Source organism: Poecilia mexicana, unplaced genomic scaffold (assembly GCF_051168715.1).
Source record: "Poecilia mexicana isolate PSO_F unplaced genomic scaffold, ASM5116871v1 scaffold_15, whole genome shotgun sequence".
NCBI lineage: Eukaryota > Metazoa > Chordata > Actinopteri > Cyprinodontiformes > Poeciliidae > Poecilia > Poecilia mexicana.
In genome coordinates, this window is record NW_028263384.1 from 1,219,449 (window position 1) to 1,237,383 (window position 17,935).

The 17,935-nt window shown below is 38.2% G+C and overlaps 1 protein-coding gene and 1 non-coding gene across 2 annotated transcripts; one reads left to right on the forward strand and one right to left on the reverse strand.

Annotated features, from left to right (window-relative positions):
- Positions 1-1,845: 1,845 nt before the first annotated feature.
- On the forward strand, positions 1,846-11,611 carry LOC106934207 (protein NLRC3-like). The gene is made up of 6 exons (XM_088013342.1): positions 1,846-1,870; positions 3,876-5,682; positions 7,288-7,464; positions 8,994-9,170; positions 9,738-9,911; positions 11,434-11,611. The coding sequence occupies exons 1-6, from the start codon at positions 1,846-1,848 to the stop codon at positions 11,609-11,611; spliced, it is 2,538 nt and encodes an 845-aa protein (XP_087869468.1).
- A 1,953-nt stretch (positions 11,612-13,564) lies between these two features.
- trnav-uac (transfer RNA valine (anticodon UAC)) lies at positions 13,565-13,637 on the reverse strand. The gene has a single exon. It is a non-coding gene; the product is annotated as a tRNA-Val (tRNA).
- Between the last annotated feature and the right edge of the window lie 4,298 nt (positions 13,638-17,935).

Here is a 17,935-nt window from a genome sequence, read left to right on the forward strand (position 1 = left end):
CTTGAATATTGCAGTAGGAATGTTTACCTAGAAGGAGAGCACTCACTACACTCACTACACTCACTACACTCACTACTTCTTTCATGTTTTCTGAATATCAGCTCGGCTGACATTTTTCCATGTCAGTTGAGCTGTCAGTGTCACTCTGAAACATCTCAGTGTCTCTTTATAGAAGAAATCTCCTAAAATCAGACTGAACTAAACCTGCAGAGTCACAATGTATCCAAATCCACAAAGTCTGATATGACCTGTTTCTAAGTTAACAAGACAATTACTGGACCTGGGGCTCCGACTGAGATCTTCATCCAGTTTGGTTTTCAAACATAGCTACAAGTTTTACAATCAGAAAGTTAGTGGTTTACAGAGATAAAATATATATTTCCTGCAAATATAAATTGACTGTAAATTAGCTAAAAACAAAAAAATCAGAAAAACTGTTTAAATGTTTTATAGCTCTACTTTACTATTGATACAAAGGGAAGAATAATTGCAATAAAGATGTTTAAACAGGTAAATTCACTGTAAATGTACCTGTTTAAACAGGTAAATAAATGGGGGTGGAGTCTCAGGTGAGTCAGTTATAATCAGAAACTAGATCAGGAGTTCAGACTCCATTTAGTAAGAGAACAGAACAAAGAGAAGAATCTTAATCAAGGTGAGTGTTATCCACATTCTTCCTTTTTTACTTTCTACAGTTACTATGCAAGGCAGCTTCATTTAAATGGCATGTTTCAGCCAAAGGCAACTCAAAACATTTAAACATAAAGTTAAAGACAACATACATTAAGAAAAGGCATCAAATACATTAAAACTAAACAAGGTTTTAAAAATAAAGTTAAAAACGGTAAGCGTAAGCAACAACAAATATGAGTTTTTGAACTCATTTCAATAGAACTCGGGATGGAAGCATTCCAGATTTCTGGAGCATAAAAACTGAAGGCTGCTTCAGCAGATTTAGTTCTGACTCATGGAATGGTTACTGGGTTTGATTCAGATGGTCTTAATGGTTTTAATGTCTATAGCATTGGAGAAGATCAGAGGTGTAGACTAGGCTTTTAGTGAGAGCTTATAAACCCTTGAAACTGGACTGACATGCCCACCTTTTTGTTTTTTCTAACGATTCTCACAGCGGCATTCTGAAGAAACTGAAACTGTCATTAATATTTTCTGACAGTTCAGTGAAAACAGTGTTGCAGAAATCAAGTCTGCTCAAAACAAAGGCATAAACTAAATTTTTAGAATCTTGTTGGGATTAATCTAATTCTGACAATATTGTTTAGGTGGTAATATGCTTCCTTTATGATAAACTACAAAGTAATTACTAAAAACTCATTGTTACTAATTTCTCTCTCTCAGACTGACAATTAGATGATGGATGATTGTGAGTTAAAGAAAGACAAAGCAGAACCTTCAGGGTCCAGCTATCGTTGTATGAAAAATGATTGGTCCAAATCAAGACCTCCAGACTTCAGTAATGAGGCTGGCCCCTCCGACATCAAGTAAGAAATATATTTCTGTGTCAGAGACTCTACAGAGATAAACTATATATGATATTAGCTAGCTGGTTGGCATCTTACATGAACATATTGTGCGATTTTTAATTTAATCTGAAAGCTGAAAAGCAAAGAATATGAATCAGTACATCAATGTCTCAACCCACTGACAGAGTTTATGTTCAGAGCTTCTTTAGTGTTTTTTATCACTGTTTGTCACTGGTTAATGTGATCTGAATAACATGTTTGAGTTTCAGAGGTCAGAACCACAGAGAGATAGCAAAACCTCCAGGATCCACCTGTCTGTCTATGAGGAGTGACTGGTCAAAAGAACAAGCACTTTACTTCAGTAATGAACCTGGACCCTCAGACTCAGAGTAAGAAACCAGTTTCTAACTGATGCACAGCCAAAATGCCCAAAGCAAGTTAAAATACATAGAAAGTAAGTGAAAAGTTCTTCTAATGAAAATGATCCTTTTTATCAACATTCAAGAATGATTGACTTAAAACATGTTCATATATCTCAATGAAAAGTTATGAGTTATTTTTGTCTTATGTAAAAAGTACAAAGACATTTGTACTACAACCTAGAAAAAATATTCAACTTTCAACATTGGTTTTAGCTTCTACTAATCAGATGGACTGACTAGAGCCCTCTGAACCTTTGGTGGCAAATAAACCCAGAAGAGATCAGATCAAAATGGAAATTAGAACACAGAGCATAAAATGATATAGACCACTGTAATTAAGCAGGAATGAGGTTCATAAACATGGACATACAACTGTAAACAGCTTGACAATAAACTACAAAATGAGCAGAAGACCAAAGTCCAAAGGGTAATCATGAAGTCAAGTTTAGTAGAGCCAACTTTATCTGGCCAATAAAAGAACTGAACATTGTGAGATTTATGAGATGGAGTTCTGTTTATCCGTCTTTCTACAGTGGAATCAAGTGCTTAATCAGCTTTTGATCTCTTTGGGCAGTAAAGTAGTTTGGCCACACCCATTTTTGGTTCTACTGGAATCCAAAAATTTCACACGGTGGACAATTTTGGGTGAAGTTTGGTGAGTTTTTGAATATGTTAAGGCCTCCAAAAGGCTGTGTATTTTGTTGGAAAAATACAAATAGGAAATGTCGAGATTACAATCGGCCTTCTCAGTGCTGTCGCTGCTTGGGCCTAATCATTAATAACTGAACGTCCCTGAAATGTTTTGAAATGGACAAATACAATAAACAAAATATTAATCATAAAGCCAAATATAATGAAATGAAATACTTCAACCCAGAAATCCTTAATGTTCTGAGGTTCTGTTGCAAGCCAACGTTGGACCATTGTTGCATTGTAACTTCATGAACCTCTACAGCTTCAGTAGGACAGATCAACCTTATTGTTAGTGAATTATTTCAATGGAGAAATGTTTTCACAGATGGAGGGAGGGTAGCAGCGTTGGTGAGGAGGAGGAGCAGCCGTCCTGCTGTGCTTTGTGTCACAACATCTTGATGGATCCGGTCTCTACCAACTGTGGACACTGGTTCTGTAGCCAATGCATCACATCATACTGGGAACAGTTTGCTTCATCAGAATGCTCTTCCTGCCCCCTGTGTGGGAAAAGACCCAGAACATCAGCCAATCAGAGCAGCTGTGCTCCAGGTGAGATTGAACATCTACAACCAGAGCTTAATTCCATTCTTCAGGATTTGTCCCACAATTGGTGGGTTGCTGGTTCAATTCCTGTTCCATCCGTCTCTGTCGTGTCCTTGGGAAAGACACTTTACCTTCCTTGCCTGCTGGTGGTGGTCAAATTTAAACTAAATCTCTTTTATTTCCCCCTGGTGTAAACAAATGTGTTCAACCCAACAAGCTAAGAGATTTGCTTTGAAGTCGGTCTGTTTTTAGTCTGTTGTACTAATTGCATTAAGATTAAACATTTCCTTAAAGCTTCTGGTCATTTTGCTGAAAGAAAACAAAAGAGTGTAAAGCTGTGTAAAGCTGGCAAAGCTTTTGCAAAGAGAGGGAAGTAATTTGACCAGCAGAAAGTTAAAAAGCTTTACATGCTAAAAACAACATATTTTATTGGGAACAGCAAACAAGCAAATACAATTTGTTAAATGCCATCATCAAAATAGTTTTCATCAATAAATATGGGAAAGAAGAATTAATCAGTGTTCCAGCTATTAATGATGAAAGGCAACTCTAAATAAGGATTTTTATTTAGTGGAACTGAGTATTTGAACATCTTTGCAGTTTTCTGGAATGTGCTTCTAGATTTGTACTGCATAAAAGCCCAATAATAACACCTCCTAATGTTCCAAAGGGCTTTGTTCCAACTTAATCAAAAAATGTTTTTTGTTTTTTCCATTGTTTTCTTTTCTTCCTTTAGGAAGTGTTGGTCTGCAGGAGGTTCTAAAGGAACATAAGATCAGTCTGAGGAGGAGATGTGAATGTGTGACTGAAGGGAGTGATGTAACAAGAAGTAATGAAACAGGAAGTAGAACCCTCCTCAACAGGATCTACACTGATCTCTACATCACAGAGGGACAAAGTGACATAGTTAATACTCAACATGAGGTCATGCAATTAGAGAGAGCTTCCAAGATCCAGAACCTCCATGACTCTCCAATCAGGTGCCATGACATCTTTAAATCCTTCCCTGACCAACATGGAGCCATCAGAGTGGTTCTGACCAACGGCGTCGCTGGTGTTGGAAAAACCTTCTCGGTGCAGAAGTTCACTCTGGACTGGGCCGAGGGCTTGGAGAACCAGGATGTCAGTGTGGTGGTTCTGCTGTCGTTCAGGGAGCTGAACCTGATCAGAGATCAGCAGCACAGTCTTCTCTCGCTGCTCCATGTTTTCCATCCAACACTCCAGAAGCTCCCAGCAGAGCAGCTGGCTGTCTGCAAACTGCTCTTCATCTTTGATGGCCTGGATGAAAGCAGACTTTCACTGGACTTCAGCAGCAGTCAGCTGGTTTCTGATGTCACACAGAAGTCATCAGTCAACGTTCTGCTGACAAACCTCATCAGGGGGAACCTGCTTCCCTCGGCTCTCATCTGGATAACTACCAGACCTGCAGCGGCCAATCAGATCCCTCCTTCCTGTGTTTCCAGGGTAACAGAAGTACGAGGCTTCACCGACGCCCAGAAGGAAGAGTACTTCAGGAGGCGGTTCAGTGATGAAGAGCTATCCAGCAGAATCATCTCCCACATCCAGACCTGCAGGAGCCTCCACATCATGTGTGGAATCCCAGTCTTCTGCTGGATCACTGCTACGGTTCTGGAGAACATGTTGACCTCAGAGCAGAGAGGAGAGCTGCCCAAGACCATGACTGACATGTACTCACACTTCCTGCTGGTCCAGACAAAGAGGAAGAAGAACAAGTACCATGGAGGACATGAGACAAGTCCACAGGAGCTGATGGAGGCTGACAGGGAAGTTCTTCTGAAGCTGGGGAGGCTGGCGTTGGAACATCTGGAGAAAGGAAACATCATGTTCTACCAAGAAGACCTGGAGCAGTGTGGTCTGGATGTCACAGAGGCCTCAGTGTACTCAGGAGTTTGTACAGAGATCTTCAAAAGAGAGAGTCTGATCTTCCAGGAACCAGTTTACTGCTTTGTTCACCTGAGCATCCAGGAGTTTCTGGCTGCAGTTTACATGTTCCACTGTTTCACCAGCAGGAAAACAGAGGTGGTGGAGAAGTTCCTGGGACAAAAGTATTGTACAATATCTCTGGAGAGCTTCATGAAAAAAGTCTTTGAGAAATCCTTCAGCAGTAACAATGGCCACCTGGACCTGTTTGTTCGTTTCCTTCATGGTCTCACTCTGGAGTCCAACCAGAGTCTGTTAGGAGGCCTGCTGGGTCAGACAGAGATCCGTCCAGAAACCATCCAGAGAATCATCAACAATCTGAAGGAGATGAACTCTGATGATATCTCCCCTGACAGAAGCATTAACATTTTCCACTGTCTGTTGGAGATTAAGGATCTCTCAGTTTATCAGGAGGCCCAACAGTTCCTGAAATCAGAAAATAGATCAGGGAAGAAGCTCTCAGAGATCCAGTGTTCAGCCCTGGCCTACATTCTGCAGATGTCAGAGGAGGTTCTGGATGAGTTGGACCTGGAAAAGTACAACACATCAGAGAATGGACGACTGAGACTGATTCCAGCTGTGAGGAACTGCAGAAAGGCTCGGTGAGTCCAGATGTCTTTACTGTGTGAATGCTGATTCAGCATTACCACATCCTGTTTATTCGGCATTATTATTGCTTCATTCTTTGTAGTATTTTAATCATTAATATATCTAAATGCTGAGCTTCATGCAGATGTGTCCCTTGTCCAAATTAAATGTCAAAGCTGCCTAACTGGAATGCGTTCAAACTCCATAGATTTCTGCAGATGAGCAAATATTGGAGCCAGGTGTGCTGAACATAGAGACATCAAAAAGTTGCAGGACAGCGGACTTTAAGACCACTTATCTACAACATGTATAATGTCACCTGTCAGAAGTGAATATTAAAAAATGTTTTATCCCTTCTTATCTGTTTCCTAAAACGACATGTAAATACAAAACCATCAAATATACCACATATTTCTGCCTTATTGTTCAATAATTATTCACAATCACAGGTGAGCATTTTTATCACTCTGTCCTCTGCAAGTTGTTAATGATTTTTATGCTCATTCCTTTATGATCCAGGTGTTCTGGAACATTGACACATCTAAAATAGACAGGACAGGGGTCCCTGAGGACCGAAATTGAGAAGCACTGATGTATACCTTTCTTGCTAGTGACTTATACCCTGCTGTAAGATACTGGGTTGTTTCTGAGCCTCTTTGCACAACCTTCACCTGGAATCTTCCCTGGTGTGTGGCCTTTTTGTGCTTTATCACCATTGTGAATTACCTCTTTTGGCCAACCTAATATTTCAGCAGAGTATCTGATCACTGGCCATTCTTTTGTATTTGTTTGATTTGACAGGTGTAGGTATTTATTGTCAGAACTCCAGAAACGGAGTTCTGACAATGGACTTTCCACATTCCCCTGATTTTGGTTGACCTTCTCCTCCATGTCCATTCCACATCATTGCACTACAGCCTCTTACTGCTGCAGTGGGATGATGATGTACCTTACTGTAAGGTCTCTAACTGTAAGAGACCTTACAGCCTCATACAGTAAGGGGCTGTAAGGTAGCAGCAGTACACTGCTGCTGTGCTGTATATCACCTCGTTCATATTTTAGGGATTGTAAATCCCTAAAATACAAATAAATTCCCATTATCTAGGCGATCCTCAGGAGATACTTCACTCAACTTTGCTATCCAGAGTCAGATTTGACATGCACTCTACACAGTGCTTATTCCCCTTGCCAAGTATTGCATCTTCTGGAACACTGAGCTACAAGCTGTTTTGCTTTTACTTTAGACTGTTTACATACATATATTAAAGATGTGATCCAGACTGATCCATGACGTGAACTATGATTTGAGCTAAAGTATGATCCAAACTATGACCTGAACCATGATTAGTGACCCTAATCAGGACCCAAACCTCTAACTGAACCTGACCATTAGTCTACCAGGTTCCAAAAATGACCAGACCGTTACCTGAGTTAAGATCTTAATTACAACCCAATCCATGATCCAACTCAGGGCCTAAACTATGTCACAAAACATATCCTGAACCATGACCTGTATCAGATATTCACTGTCTTGCCATTATAGAGAAATTTGAAGAGCCAATGTACATCAGATGATGACATCAACACTTAGTCAATGGAGTACTTTTGTCTAATTACAGACTTGTTGGCTGTGGACTCTCAGAAACTGAATGTGAAGTTGTGGCCTCAGCTCTGAAGTCCAAACCCTGCCTCCTGACTGAAGTGGACATAAGTGTGATTCACAGAGTGCGAAACTCTGGAATGAAGCATCTGTGTGTGTTACTGGAGAGTTCAATCTGTAAACTACAGATCCTGAGGTTGGTTTTCTCCATTTTCCTCCTCCCACAAGTAAAATGATTAATTAATGCTTTGATTTTGATTTTAATTTTAAGATCCAACTTTTCAAGAAAATGTAAGCAAACAGGTATGAACTTTCAAGACAAAGTGAGAACCAATCAGGTCCTGGAGTTTCATTTGATGTTTCCTCAGAGGAGCAGGAGGATTGACTTTATGTTGACTGAGGAAACGTTCTGACTTTTGTCTGCTTATACACAGGAAAGAGTCAACGACTCCAACAGTGTCATGATGGTGGTCTCAATTTCTTATAAAAACCAACAAGTGTGTTCCAATTATTGAAGGTCACAGTTCTCACACTTCTTGTAAAATTTACTCAGCTAGGATTGCCCCTTGTAACCAGCCCCATTGATTTTGTTCACTATCAGGATCACAAGCCATGGTTGTGGAAACAAGGTTGTCTGGTTTGGGATCCTCAAACTCTCTGCTTTTTGCAGATGGTATGGCTCTGTTGGCTTCTTCAGGCCATGACCTCCAATGTTCACTGCAGGAGGTCACTGGTGAATGTGAAAAGGGAAGAGACAGTAACCTCCTGACCGTTTGAGGCCATTGCTCTCAACCAAAAAGAGATGGACTGTCTCTTTGAGTAGATCTCTGCCTCAAATAGGGGACTTTGAATATCTTGACAGGCACTCTACACTTGGTGTCTTATTCATGAGTGATTGTAGGCTACAACAGGAGGTAGACAAATGGATTTGGGTTTTATCTGTAGCAATACAGGTACTTTTTCAGACTGCTATAGTGAAGAAAGATTAGCCAAAAGCAAAGCCCTCAATTTACCAGTCTGTGTTATTGCTCTCACCTATGATGATGAGATATAGATTACGACTGAAGAAACAAAATCCCAGACACAAGAGAGCAAGGAACTTCATCTTTTAGGGGAGGTAAAAGGGCTGTTCCTTCTACAATTGAGGAGGCTGATTTAAATGATCAGAATTGCTCCAAGGCAGGGAGGAAACCTTGGGGAAGACCTGGACAGCATATATAGTCAACATATACATTCATTGTACTGTTTGCTGTCTGACCATCTCCTCATTCTGGATTACCCAGAATGAGTTGGTGGAGGAGGCTGGGGAAATACATTTCTGGGGTTTTCTCCTTCCCGCCTTGAATTGTTTTGGATAAGCAGACAGTGATTGATGGATGGAGTGACTGACTGACTTTAAATGTTTAGCGAGATAGTTGAGGAATATATTTAGGATTTACTTTGAAAATATTGAGAGAAAACATTAACACTATGAGAAAGGGAATCCAGGCAAACAGTAAGCAATTCTGTCTAGATTGTTTTCATTCATCAGCTTAGTCAACTTTGCTATTTTTCTGCTTGTTTTTACTCTTAAAATTAGTTTCACTAGAATAAATATTAGGAATCTGGTCATTCTTTTTGTGTGATGTTAACTAAAATGAATCTACATTTACCAGAAATGTGTTAGTATTTAGTTTTAACCTGCATCCTATTGGTTTTACTTTACATGTTTTATTTTTTATTCAGATTGAACCTCTGCAGTTTGTCAGAGATCAGCTGTTCTTCTCTGGTCTTAGCTCTGAAGTCCAACCCGTCCCATCTGACTGAACTGGACCTGAGCAGCAACAACAACCTGAAAGATTCTGGAGTGAAAGATTTATGCGGTTTTCTACAGAATCCACTCTGCCACCTACAGGCATTAATGTAAGACACTATGTTTTAGTTTAGTGCTGATATTTATGATGTGAAAGATGAGTTAACATTAAACCACAAGCATACAGCTGATCCTGAACTGATCATGGTAATCCTAAGTACTTTGGGTGAGTTAGTTTCTTTTTCTTAACCTCTTTTCATGATTTATCATGTAATAACCACACAATGTAAAACAATAAGTTAAATATTTAATGAAGGGTTACAGCTGTTATTTTTCATTCTAAGATATTGAATTTATTATTGAATGTTCAGTGACTTAAATATTTGTTGCTGACTATCATTGACAAAGTTTGCTTGAATGTGTGAATGGCTGGTGAAGGCTTTGTGGGCCTTTAGACGAACACCTGCTTTAATACACCTGACTAAGATGACTGCAGTTCTGTTTGTTTTAATTCATTAAATCAGTTTCATTTGACAAAATATTAGTTATAATATTAGACATTTCTTTATGTTTGTATGACTTGCATTCAGAAAATTTACATTTTATTTATTTGTTAATGTTTCAACTTTAATCTGCATCTAGACAGCCTCAGATCTCATGTTTTGTTCTTTAACCAGACTGGAGGGTTGCAGTTTGTCAGAGATCAGCTGTTCTTCACTCGTCTCAGCTCTGAAGTCCAATCCCTCCCATCTGACTCAACTGGACCTGAGCTGCAATGAACTGAAAGATTCTGGAGTGAAGGAGCTCTGTGGTTTTCTACAGAGTCCCATCTGCAAACTGCACAAATTGAAGTAAGACACCATGTATTAGTTTTGGGCTGAAATTTATGGTGTGAAAGCTGCTGAGGATCCTTATGATAAAGCTTGTTGTCTTCTTCACTGCTTTGTTTCAGTAAAAGATTCATTTTTCAAATTTCCTTTCATGATAACCAGACATCATGAAGAAGTCAGTTAAATTTCAATGTACAGTTGTATGTTGAACTTCTCAGACCAGTGAATTGAGATCTGATAATCCAGAAAGTTCACATTCCCATTTCTAGCAACATTATTTAATCATTTTGAGCCAACATACTCGGCATTTTGGAGAGGACGCATGGTCCTCCTGCTCTCCTTTGTACGTGGCTACGACCTTCCAGTGCTGCTGTGTCAAAGGGTTGATTGGTGTGGACTGGAAGGTGGAGCCACTGTCAGCTACTATGGTTGTAGCTCTAAATTTAGACTTTCATAAAGATTTTTTTTCTCCCATTTTAATTTCCTGTGGTCAAATGTTTTTTTGGCATTTATTAATAATCACTGCATAGGAAATAAGTACGAGAGTGAAGGTGGAAACATGCAGCAAACGGCTCGAGGCTGGGAATTGAACTCAGGACTAGATTCTCTGCACATGGTCCATGCAGCCGACCCACTGAGCTCCCAGCATCCCAGTCCAATGGTCTCATTAGATATAAGAAAAAAACTGCAGATAAAAAGTAAAATATAATTAAAAAAACACTGATTTGTCATTTACTTTAATATTTTCAATCTCTGAAAAACTTTAAGATTAGTTTTGTTTTGTTTTTTCATATTCTAACAGGATGTCGTTGGAAGAGCTTTGTTTCTGTTTCTGTTGTTTCACATAACTTGCCAGGGGGAAAAGTTCATATCTATTTTAATAAATATATTTCCTCAATTTGTCAGGACAGTTTTCTGTTTGTTTTGGTTTTTTCAGTAAAATTGAGCTTGAGCCCCTGGTCTTAGGTCAGCACAGGGCAGCATTTGGATCCTCAGTGTGTATAAATCCCCTCATGTGAAGCAAGAGAGACGGAGATTCAATTTTTTCAATTTACAAAAGTAAATTGATTGCAAATCACTTTTGTAAATGTGATTTGCAAAATCTGTCTGACAGGAACTAATATATAATCACTGATTGATGTTTCAGTACTTTTACAAGGCTCTGCCATCATTTCACTGACAAAAAAATCATAAACTACATGCAACTATCAGGTTCTAGATCTGTTTGTTTCAGCATTTAAAGTCAGTTTTACATTTAAAACTCTATCTTAAAACACATTTTTGTGGCTGTGGAATCTTCAACATTGGTTTATTTATCTGCTTTAATATACTTTGGTTCACATTTCCTCTAAATCTCATGTTTTCTTTGAAATTTGAGTTATTTAAATACACGATATTAGTTTGTATAGGTGGAGCTGGTAGAGTTTTAGGGTCAAGTCATCATGTTTACGTTAACATTAATAAAATCTCTTTACTTTTTCTGTTGTAGTATCTTAACCTGTAGCACATTGGCTTCAGCTCACATGTTTTATTCTTTATTCAGACTGGAGTGCTGCAGGTTGTCAGAGATCAGCTGTGAATCTTTGGTCTCAGCTCTGATGTCCAACCCGTCCCACCTGGCAGAACTGGACCTGAGCTGGAACAACCTGAAAGATGCTGGAGTGAAGGAACTTTGTGTTTTCCTGCAGACACCTTTCTGCAGCCTACAGAGATTGAAGTAAGGATCTTCACTAGAAAGTCTGTTTCTCACTGGTTTGTTCCAAAAACATTTATTTTTGGAACAAATAATTTCCACCCATGATTTAACAAAATGAAGAGAAATCATGCAATGAGTTTAATTTCTGTGCAAGGTTGCACTAATAATCCATAACTTCCCATAATCCAGTGAACTTAAAAACAATAAGTTAAGCAATTCACACTCTCACTTCCAGCAACATTATTTAAAAGTGTTTAACCAACATAAGGAGCAGAGTTTAATATTCCAGCAACTCTCTAAGATTTCAGTCCTGGAGAAAACACCTGGTACTCCTGCTCTCCTTCTCTGTAAAAGGCTGCAAGCTCCTGGTGTTGTTTCATTTCTCACATCTATAGAAGGTGGATTGATATGGATGCAAGCTGGAGCCACTGTAAGACTGCAGTGTTCCTGCCCATCAGCTAATGTTAGTAAACATGTTTAAAGTCTTATATAGAAAATTTCTCCATGTTTCATGGCCTATGATCAACTTATTTATCCCTTGACTTGAAATAAGTGTTCAATATTTTTCTATGAGTAATTAAATCTGACTTTCTGATCTAAGGAGAGAATATTGACAACATCAGGAATCCTGTTTTTAAACACAGGATTCTGTTTAAACATTAAATTCAATTGGATTAAATTCAGTCGAATTTTTTAATATTATGTTTAGCTCCTGACATCAGTCTGGCAATAACAAATATATACTAATATCTGTTTGGGACTTTAGCACTTTTTAAGGATCTGTAATGATTTAAATGACTGAAATATTGAACACATTTCCTTAATACTCTACATCAGGGGTGTCAAACTCAGTTTCACCGAGGGCCACTTCAGCATTTGGCCCCCCTCAACGGGCCACATTGACGGTACAGATCAGGAGTGCATCCCTGCTAAAACACCGCAGACAAAAGGTTGACTTCCCTCATTCAGTTCTGTAGAGGCTTATAATGAGTCAATGGTCCAGGTGTGTCAGAGAAGGAACCATCTAAAGCTGCAGATGGAAGCTCTGGAAAACTAGACTTGGGCACCTCTAGCATAAATGTATGAAAATACAATGTTAAAAATAAATTAAACACCTCATATTGTTAATAACTGATTTTATATATTGAAGTTTTAAATATTACATTTGAGTTTCCATGGATGTAAAATTACTGCTCAGTTTAAAAATTACAATATTTAAATCAGTGTTTAAAGGTGAGCAAACAAATAATAAAAACAAGTCACATGGGCAGACATTATAGACTTTAGGCATAGATTTAGTCTCAGGCAACTGAAACCAATTAATTAAAAAATCCTTTCTGAATATCATCTCATGGTCTCTGAACTAAATGCGTCTTTCTGACCGGAGCTGACAGCGAGTTGAAGAGTTATGGACCGGACGCTTTGGAGCGTCTGGTTAGGAAGCGCATTACAAACCTTTGGTTGAAATGTAGTTTGTAGTCAATTCATGCTCAAAACCTATTTTAAGTCAATCATCGGCCTATAAAATGCTGGGGGGCCACATGTGGCCCGCGGGCCTTGAGTTTGACATCTGCATTATGCCATAGAACTGCCAATTGGTAAATGAAGTAAAGTAGCTTGGATTTCAAAGAAGCCGACATTGAAGTCGATTGGCAAATGAACCATCACAAAAGAGGAAGGCTCTTGTTGTCTCACTGCACCCCAAGAGATGCAAAACCTACAAAAACAGTTTCTGTCTGGTTTCGAACCAGAGACCTTTTGTGTGTAAAGCAAACATGATAACCACTACACTACAGGAACTGAACTTCTCTGCTTTGTTTCAGTTTGAGGTTCTAAAGTTGATGATGTGAGATGCAACGCATAAAAATTTCAACTGAGGTTTGCACTCGGATGCCTGGATTCAGAGTACAGACCATGACACCACAGAACCCTTGTTGACCTTTAGTAAACACCTGTGATGAATAGAACATGCAAAATCTGTTTCTGTCTGGTTTCGAACCAGAGACCTTTTGCATGTAAAGCAAACATGATAACCACTACACTACAGAAACTCATGCTGTTTCCACTGTTCCTGGTAGATGATCCACATTTTGTTAGAGACTAATGTCAACAATGGGCATGGAACAATGTCAAATACTTAAACCACAGATCCTCTCAGAGAGCACAGTAACTTGGTGAACAAACTGTCAGACTTGTGCCTAATTTCACATTACAGTCCATAAACTAAGCTTGGGATCAACAAATTGTATTGAAGATGTCATTAGCAGAGACAAATGGTTCTACAGAGACTTGGCTAAATGGCTATAAAATAAAATCAATACGTACAAATAAAAAATGGTTTAAAAATAAAATTAACACATTAAAATAAAAATATCTCTGAAATACAATCAACACTTGAAAATTAAAAATGGTTCAAAACTAGAATCAACACTTCAAAATACAAAATATCTGGAAAATAAAATATTATGTGTTGTTTTGAAAAACATTAGAATATAAGCACTTTTATCAAATCTTCATTGTGGTAAGATCATGTAAGTTCTTCTTAAATCCATGGCAACTCAACAGTTTGTAAGGTAGGTGAGTTAGCTCAGCAGGTTAGAGCACCCTACTGGTAATGCTGAGGTCAGTGGTTCAAAGCCCATATGGGACAATTCATGTGTAAGGTCTTTCAGACAATCAACACTTCAAAATAAATAAGGGTTCAAAAATAAAATCAACACTTCACAATAAAAAAGGTTTCAAAAATAAAATCAACACTTTACAATAAAAAGGTTTCAAAAATAAAATCAACACTTCAAAATAAATAAGGGTTCAAAAATAAAATCAACACTTTACAATAAAAAAGGTTTCAAAAATAAAATCAACACTTTACAATAAAAAGGTTTCAAAAATAAAATCAACACTTCAAAATAAAAAATGGTTCAAAAATAAAATCAACACTTTACAATAAAAGGTTTCAAAAATAAAGTCTAAATAAAGACTTTATTTTTGAAACCTTTTTATTGTAATAAAAAGGTTTCAAAAATAAAGTCAACACTTCAAAATAAAAAGTGGTTCAAAAATAAAATCAACACTTTACATTAGAAAATGGTGCAGAAATAAAATCAACTGTTCAAAATGTATAATGGCAACTGTTTCTGTCTGTTCAGTCCATAAACTATAAAAACATAAATGGCTAACAAATAAAATCAATACTTACAAATAAAAAATGGTTAGGAAGCGCATTACAAACCTTTTGTTGAAATGACGGGTTAATTTCAAGTCTCCATTACAGACCAGAGACAACTAAAGAGAATGCAACCTTGTGTTAATCCATTTGAGGAGCCGGCAGTTTATCTTGAGGAAATAAATGACGATGCAGAAGTTAATTAGACTGTAAGAATTAGAAACCGCTGGAAGTAACTCATCCAGCGGATTTAACAAATGGAGCCTTCTGGGTTCATGTTACCCAGGAGAGCGGCGTTCTGGAGGAGCTGCAGACGTAACATCTGTCCGTTTCGGAGAAGCGAAACCACGCAAAATAAATAAAAAAAAATCCTGGTAAAAGCTCACACCGGACCGCGCAGGGTAAAACACTCAGAGTTCAGTTAATCTGTTTGGATCAGACAGATCCAACTGACTGATGAATTAGCGCAGATTTTTCTGCAGATGGGAACCAGGAGGAAGTTGTTCAGACCCCAGCAGGTGAAGTGATGCTAATTTAATTTAATTTATTAAAAGTTATTGGTGGTTTTTTGTCACTACGGAGAAAAATGTAGATGCATTTATCTGCTTAATCTGTGATGGGATCTGGATTCACGGTGAATATTAACTAAACCGCATAAAATGCGACTAAATAGCCGATGTTAATATTATTGTAATTTCACGGATAAAAATAGTACATGACTGATTTTTTTATGTTGCCGGTCAAGGTAACGGATAACAAAAAAAGTCTAGCGCGACCTGCCGCCCTGACACCAACTCACACATCTTCATTCACAGTCTTACTTGTAAATCGATTTTTCTTTTCTTGGACGTTTTGATGTTAGCTTGTCGATGTTTTATTCGCTGGGAAAACCAGTAAGCAGCTTGAGGTGACTCTGCTGCTCTCTAGTGGCGAGAAGCTGTAATGTTGGCTGGTAACAATCGGAATGCATTGTGGGAAATGTAGTTTGTAGTCAATTCGTGCTCAAAACCTATTTTAAGTCAATCGTCGGCCTATAAAATGCTGGGGGGGCCACATAAAATGACATGGCGGGCCACATATGGCCCGCGGGCCTTGAGTTTGACATGTGCTCTACATGATATAATTTGGTTTATATAGTTGCATTAGTGTACATTGGTTCATATTTAGTTGCAGAATATATTTATTGCTGTAGCTGCTGGTAGAACTGACAGATTTTAAGAGTAAAACTCAGCAGGTCTTTTGTCTTGACATTAATGTCAGCATGAGCTATGATTTGTTCTCTTGAACAGCTTATTTTTCAGTTCTTTGGTTTCAGCTGAAGTCCAATTCTTTATTCAGATTGAAGCTCTGCAGTTTGTCAGAGATCAGCTGTGTTTTGCTGGGCTCAGCTCTAAAGTCCAACTGCGTGACAGAACTGGACCTGAGCAGGAACAACATGAAGTATGACGACGTTCAGCCACTGAAGGACCTTCAGAAAAGTGCAAACTGCCATCTGGAGATTCTAAGGTCAGTGGGTGATTTGAGTGAGTCTAATTTGCTCTTAGATGCTGTATTTGAGTATTTTCCACATGACTGGATACAATGTCTGCTTGCACTTCCCTAAATAAGACACAACTGATGTGCTGCATCACTGACTGGTGCTGGAGAGAGGCTGCAAACAATCACTGATCTGCTCTGTTGCTCTTTGTTCTCTCTGCAGGTGGAACTGGGAATGATATTAGTAAATGAGAGAAACGTTTTTGTCCTGCTGTTGGGTCCTCATGTGTAGAAGCTGCAGCAATTTCAAAGTAAAGAGACTGACTGGATCAAGCTGAGTTTAAAGGTTTTGAACCTGTTTGACTTTAGCTTGCATGTTGCTTAGAGTCTGATAATTTTTTTGTCTCTTGATCAATAAAGATTCAAATTCAGCTCCATTTAGCAACTTACTGGAGTTTTGATCTGACCTTGGTTCATTTGGAAAGTTGATCTTTTTCTCATGGATTCATTTTCAGTCTCTAATCATGTCATATAAAATAAAGTTCACTTCAGACATTTTCAGGTTGCATGTTTGCTTTATTGGATTGGTGTTTTTTATATTTTATATTCTCAGAGTTTGAGTAGCTCTTGTCCCTTTGTCTACTGCTGCAAACAGCTCACTGAGCAAATGATGGATTCTTCAATTAGAGGATGAAGCTTTTCTTCATGATTTTTTTCTGAAGGTGAAATATAAAACTTTAAGTAAAGATGAAGTTTCATCTGCTCCAGAATCTCCTTGGAAACCTTTTCTGCAGCAGCTCAGAGACTTCCAGGTCTGGTTTGGAGGATTTTCTCTGGAATTGCTGCAGAACGGTTCTGGTTCTGTTGGATCTGTGGCTCATCATGAAGCTCTGCTTGGTGAGATCAGAACATTTAATCATGTTTAGGAACTGTAAAGTTAAAACTTTTACTCTCTCATTAAGTCCACTGTGAATGTTGAACAAGAATTAGATTTTCTATTTTCATCCTAAATTAAAACGTAATTTCCTTTTTTTCATGATTCCTGTTGTAACGTTTCAGACGTACCACAACTAGAAGCTGCTCTACAGAAAATCCTGTCACCCTTAATGATAAGATCAGTTCCTTAGTTTATCTACAACCATAAACGTAACAGTGGGCTACCTAATGATGTTTTCAATTCCAATATACTGAGCAAAATTATTGCTCAGTATATTGCAGATTTTATTTCCAACCAAAATTGTTGCCATGTGGTTTCCTCTGTTTACTTTATATTATTATGATTCTGATCAGATTTGTGAAGCATTTCTGTTTACATGTGTATATGACAATACTTTAGGTTGATCTGATCTCAGACTGAGAAAAAGGTTACATCTTAATACATAGTGCATGTAAACTTCTGTTTTTAAACTATATCAGAAAGTATTGATGTGATGAAAAGATATTAGATTAAAAACAGTCAGATCATTTGGAAAGCACATCAGGATAATCATGGAGCGATTTGACTCAGCTGGAACATGGAACATCTAAAGTGAGCCGACACAGAACCAGAACTGACATTCAGCAGTGGATGCAACTCAGCGCTTCTGAAATAAATACTTTCAAAAAGAATCGATAAGTACCCTGCCTTCAGCAGGCAGCTTGGTGCCTGCAGTCTGAGTTTTTACAGGAACAAGGCATATTTTTATGTTGCCTTTATGGCAGCTGTAA